The sequence below is a fragment of the Anomalospiza imberbis genome, chromosome Z, assembly GCF_031753505.1.
Source record: "Anomalospiza imberbis isolate Cuckoo-Finch-1a 21T00152 chromosome Z, ASM3175350v1, whole genome shotgun sequence".
Taxonomy (NCBI): domain Eukaryota; kingdom Metazoa; phylum Chordata; class Aves; order Passeriformes; family Viduidae; genus Anomalospiza; species Anomalospiza imberbis.
Window position 1 is genome coordinate 40176377 of NC_089721.1, and position 14302 is coordinate 40190678.

The 14302-nt window shown below is 37.4% G+C and overlaps 1 protein-coding gene across 1 annotated transcript in view; it reads left to right on the forward strand.

Annotated features, from left to right (window-relative positions):
• PJA2 (praja ring finger ubiquitin ligase 2) overlaps positions 1–13635 on the forward strand; it is a 33820-nt gene extending 20185 nt beyond the window's left edge. The window contains exons 4-9 of the mRNA XM_068177458.1: positions 3629–3811; positions 5238–5420; positions 7470–7578; positions 11762–11876; positions 12164–12279; positions 13509–13635. Of these exons, the coding sequence (XP_068033559.1) occupies positions 3629–3811; positions 5238–5420; positions 7470–7578; positions 11762–11876; positions 12164–12279; positions 13509–13589 (787 nt within the window). The 3' untranslated portion in view covers positions 13590–13635. The remainder of the gene's footprint in view (positions 1–3628; positions 3812–5237; positions 5421–7469; positions 7579–11761; positions 11877–12163; positions 12280–13508) is intronic.
• Positions 13636–14302: the final 667 nt, after the last annotated feature.

Sequence of the window (14302 nt, forward strand, 5' to 3'; positions counted from 1 at the left end):
ATTATATAACTGAGCTATTTGAAGGTAAAAACATTTCTAACCCTATGATCATTTATGGAAAGATGTAGTAGTGTTTGTGATGGCATTTTTCCTTATTTTTCTTGCAATTTGCTTTCATCTTGTTGATTCTGTTCCCACTGCGTTCTTTACAAGACATGTCTTCTGGATGTTGATGTGGCTCTCCTGTGCATGTGCTTGCCGTTCATAAGCTAACCTGCTTAGTAGTATGTCCTGTATTTTTGTAGAGAGAAAAGCATGAAAATTAGTTAGCATAAAATTTTGTCCTTAAAACGTTGCAGAGTTGCAACTATGAGAGAACAAAATGCATTTTAAAATAGTAGACTTGGGGGCTTCTTTTCTTCAAGGTGTTAAGTATGGGATCCTGCACTTGAGCGGGGATAATGCCCAGTAGCAGCACAGGCTGGGGGCTCACCCGCTGGAGAGCAGCTTTTCTGGGTAGGACATTGGGGTGCTGGTGGGTGACAAGTTGACCATGAGCTGGTCATGTGTGCCCTAGGGGCCAGGAGAGAAGTAGTATCCTGGGATGCATTGGGAAGAGTGTGGCCAGCAGGTCAGGGAGGTGATCCCGCTCCCCTTCTTGCCCTAGTGAGACACATCTGGGGTACTGTGTTCATTTTTGGTTTCCACAGTTGAAGAAAGATAAGGAGCTACTGAAGAGGGTCCAGTGGAGACCACAGAGATGATGAGGGGTCTGGAGCATCTCTCTTGTGAGGAGAGGTGGGATCTGGGTCTGTTCAGTCTGGAGAAGACTGATAGGGGATCTCACTAATGCAAATAAATAGCTCCGAGGCAGGTGGCAGGAGGATGGTGCCAGACTCCCTTCAGTGGTGCTCAGTAGCAGGACAAGGAGCAATGGCCATAAATTAAAACGCAGGAAGTTCTACCACAGCAAGAACTTTATGTTGAGGGTGGCAGAGCACTGAAACAAGTAGCCCAGGGAGGTCATGGAGTCTCCTTCTCTGAAGGCATTCCAAACTCACCTGGGACCATTCCTGTGTCCCAGGTTGGACTGCAGAAGGGTTCGATGGCAGGGTGGCAGAAGGGTTGGACTGGATGATCTTCAAAGGTCCCTTCCAGCCCTGAAAATTCTGTGATTCTTAATAAAGACACTTGCAAATGCATCCTTCACTTCCTTGTAAGGTTTACTTTTCAAAAAATTTTGTTAGAGCATAATCTTTTCAGTTTTTGAAATGCTGCTGCTAGAAAATTAAAATGCCATGAAGGAAGTGTAATGTATTCTACAATTACAGCATTGGCTTCCGTGATGCACAGTGATGGGTTATTGTAGCATGACGGAAAGAAACATGTATTGATTATTTGAAATGTTCTTGATGATGACAGTAACTGAACCAGTAAACAAGAATCATGTGTTTTTAACTTAGAATCCCCATGATTTATGTTCTAAAACCTAAAAATACTTATGTTTATGAAATAAATTGTCAATGATTAGTCTGTACACAGGAGTAATATGTTCACTCTTGAAAGGTGAAATTTTATGTTTAAAGGTTTAAACCATATTTTATGTTCATGCAGAGCTGCATAAAAAGTGGATTTGACATACATATCAAACTACATCCTTCAGCTCAGTTTTAGCTTATTCCCAACCCAAGGAGATATTCACCTTTTGGTTGCTGCATTGTGGGCCTCCGCCTCACATTTTCTTTTCATGGAGATGCACAGCTATTGTGGTGTTAGCATGTGGAAGCTGTGTGTGAAGGAGAAAGTCTTGCATGTTTTTTAGAACCATGTACGTTCAAAGTTGGAAGGGTGGTGGAAGGTCCCAGGGCAGGGTTGGAGGGAGGAGGATCATATCCATTAGCTCAGTCCATTTAATTTGGGACTGTGTGCCAGGTACAGGTTAGGAGGGGGTTCAGCCAGGGGCGGGACTAGTGTCAGCTAATCCACATGCAGATGCTAAGTTCATGTGCTGTGCTTTTGGGAAGTGATAAGTCTGTAACTCTTTAACCATTAAGTAATGTTCTGCACTCATGCAGAACTGAGCACAGTTAAATCCTGAGTTCTGAAATATTTAATGTTCTTCAGTTGTTTAGTGTTAGTGACTCTAGGTATAACCTTTTCTGGTTTGAATTAGTTTTTGTGTATAAACCTTAAATAGAACAAATTTGAATAAAAGCAAAGGAGGAGTATTTTAAAGTGTGTTGGAAGTCATTCTCAGATTGTAAATAGAGACAACTAAAACAAGGCATCTGAGTATTTCAGGTATATAAAATTTCAGCTGTATACAGCCATATACAATTTAATCTAAGATGAAATTGTAAAATATATATTAAAAAACTTGATCAAACAACATAGAAACAAACAACATTCCAAAGCCAAACTCCCAACCCAAAGCCAAAGAACCAAACAGAACAAAAGATTTAAAAAAGTCAGTATTCAGCTTTAGATGGTGTAATACAAGATGCATTAGACTACATATCAGAATTCATAATAGATATGATTTGTATTTTAAAGTAATCCTTTAAAATAGTGCAAAATTAATGAAAATTCTCATTTCCATCACTTTTCATAGTTATCAAAATTGTGATAGAAAAGTTTATTCCCACCTCAAGTTAAAGTGCTTATATATAATCTGTCTTGAATTTATTTATTCTTGTAAAACCTGCAGTGTATACTATGCAGTTTTACAAAAGCACTTAAAATTCCTTAAATTGAAAGTTCTACTGGCATGCATTTGTACTATTCGATAAAGGGAGGAAATTAGTGAGTTTGTAGGTGGGGAGGTAACAATACACTTAAACATACTGGGTTTAGTGGATTAGAAAACTATGCTGTGGGTGTTGTAGATTGCTTTATAAAATGAGGTCAAGTAAGCATGTTGGCTGTTCACATGTATGTTTTCTCTAACTTTTTGAAGTGACATAGCTAGTTGGCTTTATTTTGAATTTCAGAAACTATCAGTGTAGTGAGTGAATCATCTAAGTGTCATTACCAATGCTAGCAGTAGTTCGTCCTTCCTAAGATTGTGCTAGCTCTACTATTTTGTTTAAGCTGCCCAAAACTTATTTATTGCCCTTTTCTATGTGGTGGCTGAGCAAATTGTCTTTTCAAAACTCCTTGCCATTCATCTTGTTTGGGGTTTGCAGTAAAAATCAAATAAAATAGTTTGCAGTAAATCATCCATTATATCTTTTTATGTTTAAAAAGGTCATTCTATATGGCTTATATGTTCTAAGAGCTGTTTCTTTAAATTTGTTTGGCTGAGAGGTAAGGCCAACATTGATTATAACTTGTTAATCAAGCTGTGCCGCTGCTGCCGTTTTTCTAATGTGGGAGAAATATGTGTATAGTGAGTCTGGTTTCTGTTCTTGAGTTGTTTCCTTTACTCTACATATGTGGCAAGGGAAGAACAAAACACTTTTGCAAAGTATGATGTGTAGAATGTTTGAATTTTTTTACAGACTAATTTTTTTTTTTAATAACTGTATGTATACTTGATTTGTAATGCATCTATAGATAGCACAAGATTAATTTATCTTATAAAAAAGCTGCCTATATTGAGAGCAATGTTGATAGAAAAGTAGGAAATTGTTTTCTTTCCCCTAAAGCAGTGTTTGAATTCATACTCTATTACTTGTTTAAATTGCAGCTCAGAGTGCAGTGATGGAGAATGGTCTACATCTGTGCTTTCCTATTTTACTGCTGTGGAAAAAGAGCAGTCCTCAAGTGATGAAAGCTGGGAGAGTATCTTGAGCAGAGAGGAGCATGACCCTGGTGCACAGAGGAGCAGCAGTGGTGTGAAAGAGGAGAGCACAGACTTCTGTTTCCAAGAGTATGCCTTTATTTTATTGGCTAACTTCCTATAGCTTCTAGTATCGCCAGTAGTAGGGTATTCACATAGCACTACATAGAATAACATCTAAAAGCAGTTACCATGCTAGCAACAATCATTTGCCTACATCACAATAATCTGAGTAGTTGTATGTATTTCAAATCAGGGAAAATATGGCATTTCATGCAAGCAGTTCTATGTAATGAAAAATACAGAAACAATGAGAGCATATTGACATGTAGTATCAATATGGTTAATAGACTTAATATATTGACTTTAAAAAGCCAGTTAGGCAAGTTTAATTGTTAAGATATACATGTTACATAAACATCCTTTGATACTGCTTAGGACTCCTTGAAAAGAATTTGTTTATCTCTCTGCTTTATTGCTTCTCCTATTTCACTGCTGCTAATTTTCTACAGCCCTATCAGTGATTAAAGAAAACTTGAATTTCTTGCTTGCTCTAGTAACTTTAAACTTTCTTTATTTTTCCAGTCATTCAGTACTTCCATAAACTGTAGCTGCCTTTGCTATAAGGCAAAATTTGTAGCTGTATACAGCTAAGAAGAATGTTCTTGGCTTTTTTTCTAAGTATCTAATATTGACTCTAGTTTGAATCTTTATAAAGCAAAGGCCACACCTAAGTGTTCTTTCAGCTTCTTCCACTCTTAGGTGCACAGTTCCTATTGCTAAGCAGTCCCGTTTGTTGGTAGTGCTTTTATAAAATTCTCCACATTCTTGGGTCTTGAAGAACTAGTGTGACTTTAGGAAAACTTTATAACAACTCATCTCTTTCAAAACAACAGTAATGGAGCTGTGTGCTTTTAAACTGTCTTTGATATGAACAGCATGAAAATGTATGCATCTTTAGCATAATTGTCTTTCTATAGGGAAAGCGGGCCTTACAGCTCCATGACTCTCTGCATCCAGATGACTTCTGCTCCTCTAGAATATCCAGGAATGAGAGGAGTCTTTCTCTTGCAAGATAGCTTCTCTTGCAGTTAGTAGCTCTTTGCATCACATTCAGGCCAAGCTTTGCCATGGAGGCTGCTCTGGATGTCAAGACAATCTTTCTCCTTAATGCCTTTAGGAACTTGTAGATAAATAAGCAAATGTTTAGTACCAAATTTATTAACCCTGGCGAGGATGCTGACTGTACTAGGGAAAATTCGAAACAAACTGCTTACTGTACTGGTGGCCTTGAGCATTAGACAAAACTTTGCCACATAATCATGGGTGTTACTAGATTCTGAGCTCTGAGAATTTCTAGAATTTTTATGGCAAATGCTTAATTTCTAATCTGTGACTCTGTAGTCTGGGAAACATGCCTGTTTATTCTTTGTGTTATGTTTGGCTTTTGTTGTTTATGTGTGTTTGCAAATTCTCTTAGCTTTTTAGTTTTAGCTTTTCTTTTATTTATATAAAGGGAGCAGACATTATTGGAGGAAGGTGAAATTCCTTGGTTACAGTACCAAGAAGTAGAAAGTAGCAGTGATGAGGAAAATGATCCAATTCATGATTTTGCACATCTTGGATTCTTCTTGTTGGATGGCAATAACAGTCTTGAGGATGACTCCAGTGTGAGTGAAGACCTGGATGTGGAGTGGAGGTATACATTTGATAGTTGTCTTGCTTTCATTTCAGAGGTTTTGTAGTTACTATTTTCTTTTCTGTGTAAGATGTCGAAAGTACTTATGGCTATCAGAATGTAGTTGCTTCAAGGACTAATAATCTCTTTTTTAATGTTTAAGGTATTTCAAGTGCTATGTATCATCTAATGAGAGAAAAGGAAGTAGATTTGCTAAATCAGGCTGTGATTTGGGAAAATTTTGGTGCCCTAAATATGCAAGGCATGGGTGTATTTTCTAATTTAATTTTCAAGTGGAAGTGTAACAGAAATAAGGCAATATAAATGTAATCAGCATTCAAATCAGTCCTATTTTATAATTGGTCTTTTCCTCCTTCGAAACTGGTGTTAGTCATTATAAATCTATTTTATTTCTCTTTGAAATGCCGTGCACTTACCAAATATTACAATAATTTTGAATGCTTCACTCCATTTTCTGTCATTAGATTACTGAAGGATATTGCAATCAGTTTATTATAAAAATGCTTCAAATACCAAGAATAGCGATTGAAGCAACATACAAAATAGTGTAATGTGTTTGTTTTAGAATGTGATAGACAAAAGGCTTTCCAGTGAGAGACATAACACTTGCTCTCTTCTGCTTATTAAGATACAGACTTGAGTGCAGACATACCAACACTGTTGTTTTCTCCTTATGAAATTATGTTGTAGAAAAGCATAAAAGGGACTAATGCATGAGAGTCCAAACTAGAAGTAAGGCCTATATTCTTACACTGTCAGACAGTAAGCTAGCAATGGAATTGTGTGATAGGGACAGAAGCTGTCTTTTAAGTGTTGGAGGTTATCCTTGGTAAGCTTCCCAGTTCCTAGAAACAGGAACAAAGATGTTGATGGTCTGTTAAGTTTGGTCTGCTGAGCATATGCAGACCTGTGCATCATTTCACTTGTGCCTGTTTTAAGATTTAATTTCTGAATTTCTAAATCAGAACTAAAAAAGGACCTGCCAAGCCATGAGCTGTGATTCATGATGTAATCAAAATCTGATTGTTAGTTGTAAAACAGCCTTAATAGCATACATATGAAACATATTCGCTGAACTTATGCCCTTTCACAGTAAAAACTCATCAGGATGTTCTGAAGTATATACTGTGGGGAGTGTAGTACCACTGTGCTGGGACCAGAACTGCCAAACTGCCTCTGAGAGGCTGGGGCTGCCCCATGTGGGACACAGCTTGTTCCAGCTGGCTCCAGTGGACCCACCATAGGGTGGGGCCTTTGAGAAGGTGCTAAGAAAGGATAAAAAATTCTAAACAGCAAGCAGTGTGTGAGAGAGAAATTAAGATGATGTAGGAGAAGCAACCCTGCAGACGCCAAGGGCAGAAAAGAAGGGGCAGGAAGTGCTCTAGGTGCTGGAGAAGACGCTGGTGGAACAGGTAGGGATTTGCTGATGGAACTGTGTCTGGGGAGAACCCGTGCTGGAGTAGTTGATGAAGGACTGCAGCTTGTGGGAAAAACCCATGTAGGAGCAGGGAAACAGCGTCAGGAGGAAGCAATTGCAAAGAAGAACTAACCATGGACAGACCACAACCCCTGTTCCTTTCCCTCTGCCCTGCTTGGGATAGGGAAACTAGAGGCCTCAAGGATGAAGGAGTAAAGTTGAGCCTGGAAATAAAGAGAGGGCCAAGGGAAGGGTGTTTTAGTTTTTGTCTTTGTTTCTTACCATTCAAATCCATTTTTATTGGCAATAAATTAATAGAATTATAGAGCAGCCTAAATTGAAAAGGAACCTCAAAGGATCATCTAGTTCAACCTTTCAATTAAATTAAGGCTTTTCCTGAATTGAGTCTGTTTTGCCTGTGGTAGTGATTGATGACTCATGGCCCTTTTTCTTGACCCATGAGCTTTTTATCTTATTTACATGTCCAGTTGAGGCAAGGGAGGGGGACATCAGCTGGCTGGGTATGGGGCTGTTATTGACAGGTGATGTGCAATAATTTGATATATCCAGACTTTATGTTGTAACTATTTATTTTGAAAATAAGACCATGTTTCCTAACCTGTGTTTTTCAGACTACTTGATGAGTTTGGTGATGGCCTAGGACTTGCTCAAGCCATTCCTTACATGGAACCTCAATTTCTCACATATATGGCACTAGAAGGACACTTAGAAGCTGTGGAGGTATTGAAATATTTTTAATGGTCTTATATCTGTGATATTGTGACATAAATATTTCTAGTTGAATCGTTTTTCAACTTAATCTGAAAATCAGGAGAATAAGAAAAAAAACTTTCCTGTGTTAGCTTGAACTTTTGGGTTGGCAAACATGAAAATACATCTTGAAAGTTCTTTTAAAGGATGTATTACAAGAAGACATTTATCAGTACCTACTCCTTTTAGTGTATGCATTTATTTCCTCATAAGGCAAAGAAAGTTACTGGTTTCTACCAGTATAAACATATGCCATTTAATTCTAAAGATTTTTACCAAATTCTCTACATAACAAAGGAAAGCTTATGCTGAGTCTATGCCTGTGAGTTGTCCTGGCTTTTTTTTTTTTGCTTTTTTTTTTTTTTTTTTTGCAAAAATACATTTGGACTACTCAAATTTTTATTTATGAGTAGAAGACTCTTCTGTGTTTGACTATCTTACTCTGTGTATTTAAAAAAAAAAAAAAAAAGTTAAAAAAAACCCCATACAATAACAAGCAAACAAAAAACTCCAATCGGGAAAAGAAACCACCTGAAAAAAAAGCCTTTTATTATTACCTTTTTCTATCCCATTTCACCTGTCTAATTTTGGATATAGACCAAAGCATTTATTATCAAGAACCAGCATGGTTATGGCCTTTGTCTTTTGTTTATTACTTCAGGTTGGTCAATGTCAGAGTGAATATAGAGCTAGCTGATCTAGTTTGCATCTAGTTTGATGCAGTGTGACAATTCTTGCACTGCAAGAATCTTCCCTGCAGGATATTTGTCAATATAAGAGCTAAATTATGTGTAGGCATATAATATGGTGTTACAACAGCTGAACTGAATGTAGGTTACATAAGTTTAGGGCAGCAAGGGGCAGTTTGACTGCTAGCACCCACTTTAAAGGGGTGAACTAGGCAGGCTGTATGTCATGGTGTGCTTGAAGACAAAATACCAAGGGCACTTTGAAATGCTCTCTAAAGCTGGCAGACAGTGAAATAATCATAGATAATGGGGTTTTTTTTCGATGAATATGTGCAAAGTCAGTGATTTTCTGAATAAGGTTCCCAGGTCTTTTCCAAGGCAGTGGAAGGGGCCATTCCCGTAAGTTGGCAGTCATGCAGTTTCCAGGTTTTGTACGTCCCCCAAGGTATATAGGACATCATCATTCATGATCAAGTATCATAGGGACTTCTTCAGCTGTTTAGGATCTTGTTAGCATTACTGATGTAGAGACACTTCATTAATTTGGAGAAGGTCTGTTGATATCCTTATTGTAAAAGCAGTGTTTTGAAGCCATATAGGGAAGATTCTTCTCTCTTTCGTAGTGGCTGGTTCTCACTACATCAAAAAAAAACGGAACTGCAAAAACAGTTTACCTCCTTTGCACCAAAGTAAGAAGATCAGTGTAGAGAGGGGAAACTAATCCCATCTTTTTTTTTTTTTTTTTATCTGCACATTAGCACTTGAGAAGGAGACTGAGTTTATTATGACTCTTAAGTTTTTCTTTCTCATTCCTGTATAACAACATTTGCCTAAGTACTCTGTCAGAAGAAATGTGTGCAGTCCTGTCAGAGTGACCTGTAAAAGTAATCCTGGGTGATTATGTGCATGGCTGGCTGAGGAGATGGTGTAATTATGTTTGTGTCACCAGGAACAGAGCGTCACTGAACACCATTAGCAAGTAGGCAGAGGAACTGGTGGTACAGGGCACTGTGAATGTGGAAAAGCTGGTTCTCTTCTGTAGCATTTGTACTTGAAAATAGCACACAAGCGTGTGGAACTTTATGGTGGGCATAGAAATCTTGGCATATTTGGAATTAGTCAGCAGAAAGTGGTAACTGAGTAATAAAAGGAAAAGTTGTATGGACTGTGACCACATAGACAACACAGATTTTGAGTAAGAATTACAAATATTCCCTTCAAATCTCAAGCAGAATGTAGAGCACATACATTTACAGTATGAAGTGGTTATTAAAATTGTTCCGAAAATATGAGTAAAATACCTTACTGTTGCTTTGAAATACTTGAAAGGGATGTGACACAATAAAGCATCCAAAATTCAAGTGTCTCTTAATTGGAGGGGAGGGAGTGGGAGAGATCTATCCCAAATAATTGTGACATTTGGACGAGAGAAGTAATGAAAATATTAAATACTTATTTTGAAAAGCTATGTTGTAGAGCTTTTATAGCTCTCTGGGTTCCTAAAACTTAATAGAACATATATGTGACTTTAAATATTTTTTTCTTCCATCTGTTACAAAGAAACTAGATAGCTGGGAGTGTCTGGTTTACTTCATTAGCAGGACAGAACAGGCTGGTTGCCTCTGCTGCATCAGTGACTTTGTATTTCCTGTACCAATTCACAGACGAGAGGAGCTCAAACCCTTGTAGGCTGTAGCACTCTTGTTTTTAACAGAAAAATGTCCAGCATTTTGTTATTGCTGCATGGAGAAGTAAACAGTCACATAAGCAATAAGAGGAAGTACAATTATTTTGAAGATGCATCTTATAAAAGTTATAAAACAGACACTACTTTACTTTGGATTTGAAAATGTGGCTTTCATCCTCAGAGTAACTATATGCCCTTGTGTCTGTAATGTTTCTTTTGTGTAGGTTTCGGAAGCAAGCAAGCAATACAGTACTTTCTGTTTGAGAATACTCGTGCTGGATATAAACAGAAAAATTTGACACATAAATAATATTGCAACCTTCTGTATCTCTGAGATCTTATCTAGTTTTTCCAGGTGTTGTAGTTATTTTGATTAAGCATAATATTTTTACCTACTGTTTATTCTCAGACCATTGCACTTGGAGCAAAAACCAAATACAAATACTAAAATCATCTTAATGTTATTAAGGTAGTACTGTCTGCTGTACCAGAATTTGATGGGTATTAGCTGTAAAATTGGAGCAATGTACTTGTTTTGTAGGGGAACTTGCACACTGCACTAGGAATAAACCCAGGTTTTCCCTTCAACTGACAACTTTCTTGTGGCAATAGGAGCTGTAAATATTTCTTAGCTCATGCTGATCTCTCTCTGCCACAAAGGTTTGACTGTAGGTATAAAACTGCTAGTTTAGATCTGTGGTAGTGTGGTGGCTTGTCACTGTGATCCAAGTCCAGGCATGTTTTCAGGTTGCAGCTGTAGTAACTTCAAGGAAAGTTTAAGAGGGAAGACTACTGAAGAAGTTTCTGTATAGTCCAGTGTTTCTGTAGTATATACTAGAGAATATGGAGCTTTTTAGTTAAGTGTATTTCTGACATTATAAAAATGTCACACTATCTTACACTTCTTACTAAGAGATTTTTGTGGCCAACAGTGTAAATAATTTTCAAGTTGGTTAGAACAGTAAGCAGTTGTACTTAAAGGATGTGATTAATTCATTCAGGGTGTGGACCCAGTGTTTGTGTTCTTGGTTCTTCAGTGTCAGTTTGTGTCCTGTTCAAACAGGTAGTACATTTCTCAACAAATACAACCAAATATTCTGAGTTCTGTGATTTTAATTTTTTTTTCTACTGGATATCCTCTCAGTGTCTTACACAGTTGAATGTATGATGTACACAGCAAATACATGCAGCAAATATGGTGTAGACTTGTAGTCTTAAAGATTCTGTTTGGTAAAAAACTTGAGTTTAAAAAAAGTTATTTCAGAGCATTTTATGTGTCTTAAGATTAGAAATATCTACATGGATCTTGGGGTCTTTATTTCTTGAAGTTTACACTCTTAGTATAGCTAAGGTACTTAATATTTTTTGTGTGTGCCTGAATAATTTAATAATGAGGCCAGGAAACACATTAATGAGGCATTTATTTTCAGAAGCACAATGAAAGGACAGTTTTAGATTGGAAGCTTTATTACATTTTCAACTTGCTGCTTTTTTCTGTAACTTTATAAAATTAAAAATATTCATTGTAGATTAAGTTGTGACTCTGTCCTCATACTCTAAGAATGCTTTAAAAGCAAGGCATTGCTGTTTTGACCTTCAGTTTCATCTCATTCATTACAAAAATAAAAATGATGAAATGGTTAGTTTGACAGAAATATCTTCCATTTTAAAAAGTAATGCTGCTAAAACTGGATCCCTTTTCTTGTTTGTTTGTTTGTTTTGTGTGAAATGTTACATTTGTGAATAATAGAACTTGATCTCTGCTTACCCCTTTCAGACTGCTCTGGCACAGTTGGAGTCTCTTACTTTTGATGTTGAGCAGACTCCTCCACCAGCTACAAAAGAAGCCATAGATTGTCTGCCACAGATTATTGTCACAGGTGACTACAATTGTATAAAAGATAATGTAAAAGTAATTTCCACAAAGTTTGTAAGAACAAGTTCAACTTTCTCTAATACCATAGATTCAATATTTAAGTATACTTACTACATAATGCTGTTTTAAGATCTTTTGAATCTGAGTATAATTTGATCCATTTGGAAAAGTAATCTTTAATGGAGTTACTGTGACTGTACTTTGTAACCATTAGTGATACTGTTGATAATATATGCATTTTAATTTGAGTTTATCTTAGATGTAAAACAAGGTATTAATGCTTTTTCTTCATAATGGGTTTAGGTCAAGAGCAGTGTTGTACTATCTGTTGCAGTGAATATGTGGAAGGTGAAATCATAACAGAGCTACCCTGTCATCATTTGTTTCACAAACCTTGTGTAGCTCTTTGGTTACAGAGAGTAAGTACTACAGGAGTGGTGGAGGGTTTGAAGGCAGGGGGGTTGTGTATATTGTGTATTCTTCTGGGAAGAACAACTTTTAACTCTTTGAAAATGTGGGATGTGATACCAAGAATTTATGAAATATTACTTGAATTTATGCATTATGGAACCAAATTCTAGTGCAAGTGAGGAAAAAAAAATATTTGTACTTACCTGAAAAGCAGTTTCTTTAATAGAGAGAATATTTCTGTAAGTGGAAACATGTTTTCCTTTACTAAGAATGAAAGACATGGCTGGGTTATAACTTGTTTTGATAAAGAAAAGCTTTCTTTACTATATTCCTATCTTGAAGTAAAAACAATGGAATCATTTTCTCTGAGAAGAGCAAAGGGTTTGCTCTGTCTTACCACAATGTCAGACCCATTTATTGTGACAGCTAAGGCTGGCAGAGGAAATACTGAAATGTTTGTAGATTAATTTTTTTTAAATTAACTTTAGTAATTCTATACAATATTAGACTTAATTTTCATGTTCTGTAATCAGTTTGCTTCCAAATGTCTTAAGGCTTGCATCATGTTGAAGCTAGAATAAAACAACCATAATTAATGAACTGGTATGTTTTTTTAGTTGCACTTCCACTCTCCGTTATGTGCAGTGCAAGCCTGGACTTGGTAGTACTCAGTGAGCTTACAGTGTTAACACAATTTTCTCAAGAGTATATGAGACAGATTAATTGATTTTACCATGGGGGTCATATCAGAAAACCTTTAGCATGGAGGACTGATGGATTTAGTTGATGGGCTTATATTTTTTTTACCTTGATAATGTTGATTACCATATTCATTTTTCTTGTTATACATGTCCTGCCTTTTTTTTTTTTCTGTCGTCATAGTAAACTACTATCGCTGAAAACTAGGCCAAAATACTTCATCATAGATTTGGGATGTAACTAATTTATTTTTAATGCTTGCCTCAAAAAAAAAAAGTCCCACCTGTAAAATCAATGCTGTAAAGAAGAACTTGGAGAGAGCCTGGAGCATTTGCTATGTAGCTGGTGTAAAAACAAAACAAGTCTTTCTTCTGAGTTTGTCAGCTCTAGATAGCTGTCAGCTCTAGGTAGCTATGCAGTCAAATTTGAGTTTGAGGTGGTGCTGTTGTGGAGACCCTAAATACTTTATAAATAATAGCATTTAGTTTTTCAGTAGAATTGAATGCAAACAACCTGTGTTTTTTTTCTCTTTTTGTAGTCGGGAACATGCCCTGTTTGTCGTCATGTGCTTGCACCTCTACGTCCCGAAGCAGCTGATGACACTGGTTTTTTTATTTGATTGATGATTCAGCATCTTCTGTTAACATTGCTACAGGACCCTCCGACTAGGCTTGGAAATAAAATCAGTATCCAAAATAAAAATGTAAATTTTGCCTGTTTTTTAACTATAATGTGAAAACAGTTCAGTATAAAATATTGATATATAGTCATGGATTGGCTTGGGTTGGAAGGGATTCTAAAGATGATCTGGCTCCCTCCTTGCTGTGGGCAGGGACACCTTCCTCTAGACCAGATTGCTCCAAGTCCCATCCAACCTGGCTTTGAACACTTCCAGGGCTGGGGCATCCACAGCTTCTCTGGGCAACCTGTGCCAGGGCCTCACCACCCTCACAGTAAAGAACTACCTGCTAATATGTAATCCAAACCTACTTTCTTAGTTTGAAACCATTCCCCCTTGTCCTGTCATAAGCCATTGTGAATAGTCCCTCTCCATCCTTCTTGTGGAGTCGCTTCAGGGACTGGAAGGGACCTCAAAGCTTTCTCTTCTCCAGGCTGAACAATCCCCATTCTCTCAGCCGTTCCTCATAGCAGAGGTGCTCCATCCCTCTGATCACCTTGGTGCCTCCTCTGGACTCTCTCCAACAGCTCCATGTCCTTCCTGTGCTGGGACCCCAGAGCTGGAGGCAGCCCTGCAGGTGGGGTCTCACCAGAGTGGAGCAGAGGGACAGAATCCCCTCTCTTCCCTGCTTCCCACAGGGCTCTGGATGCAGC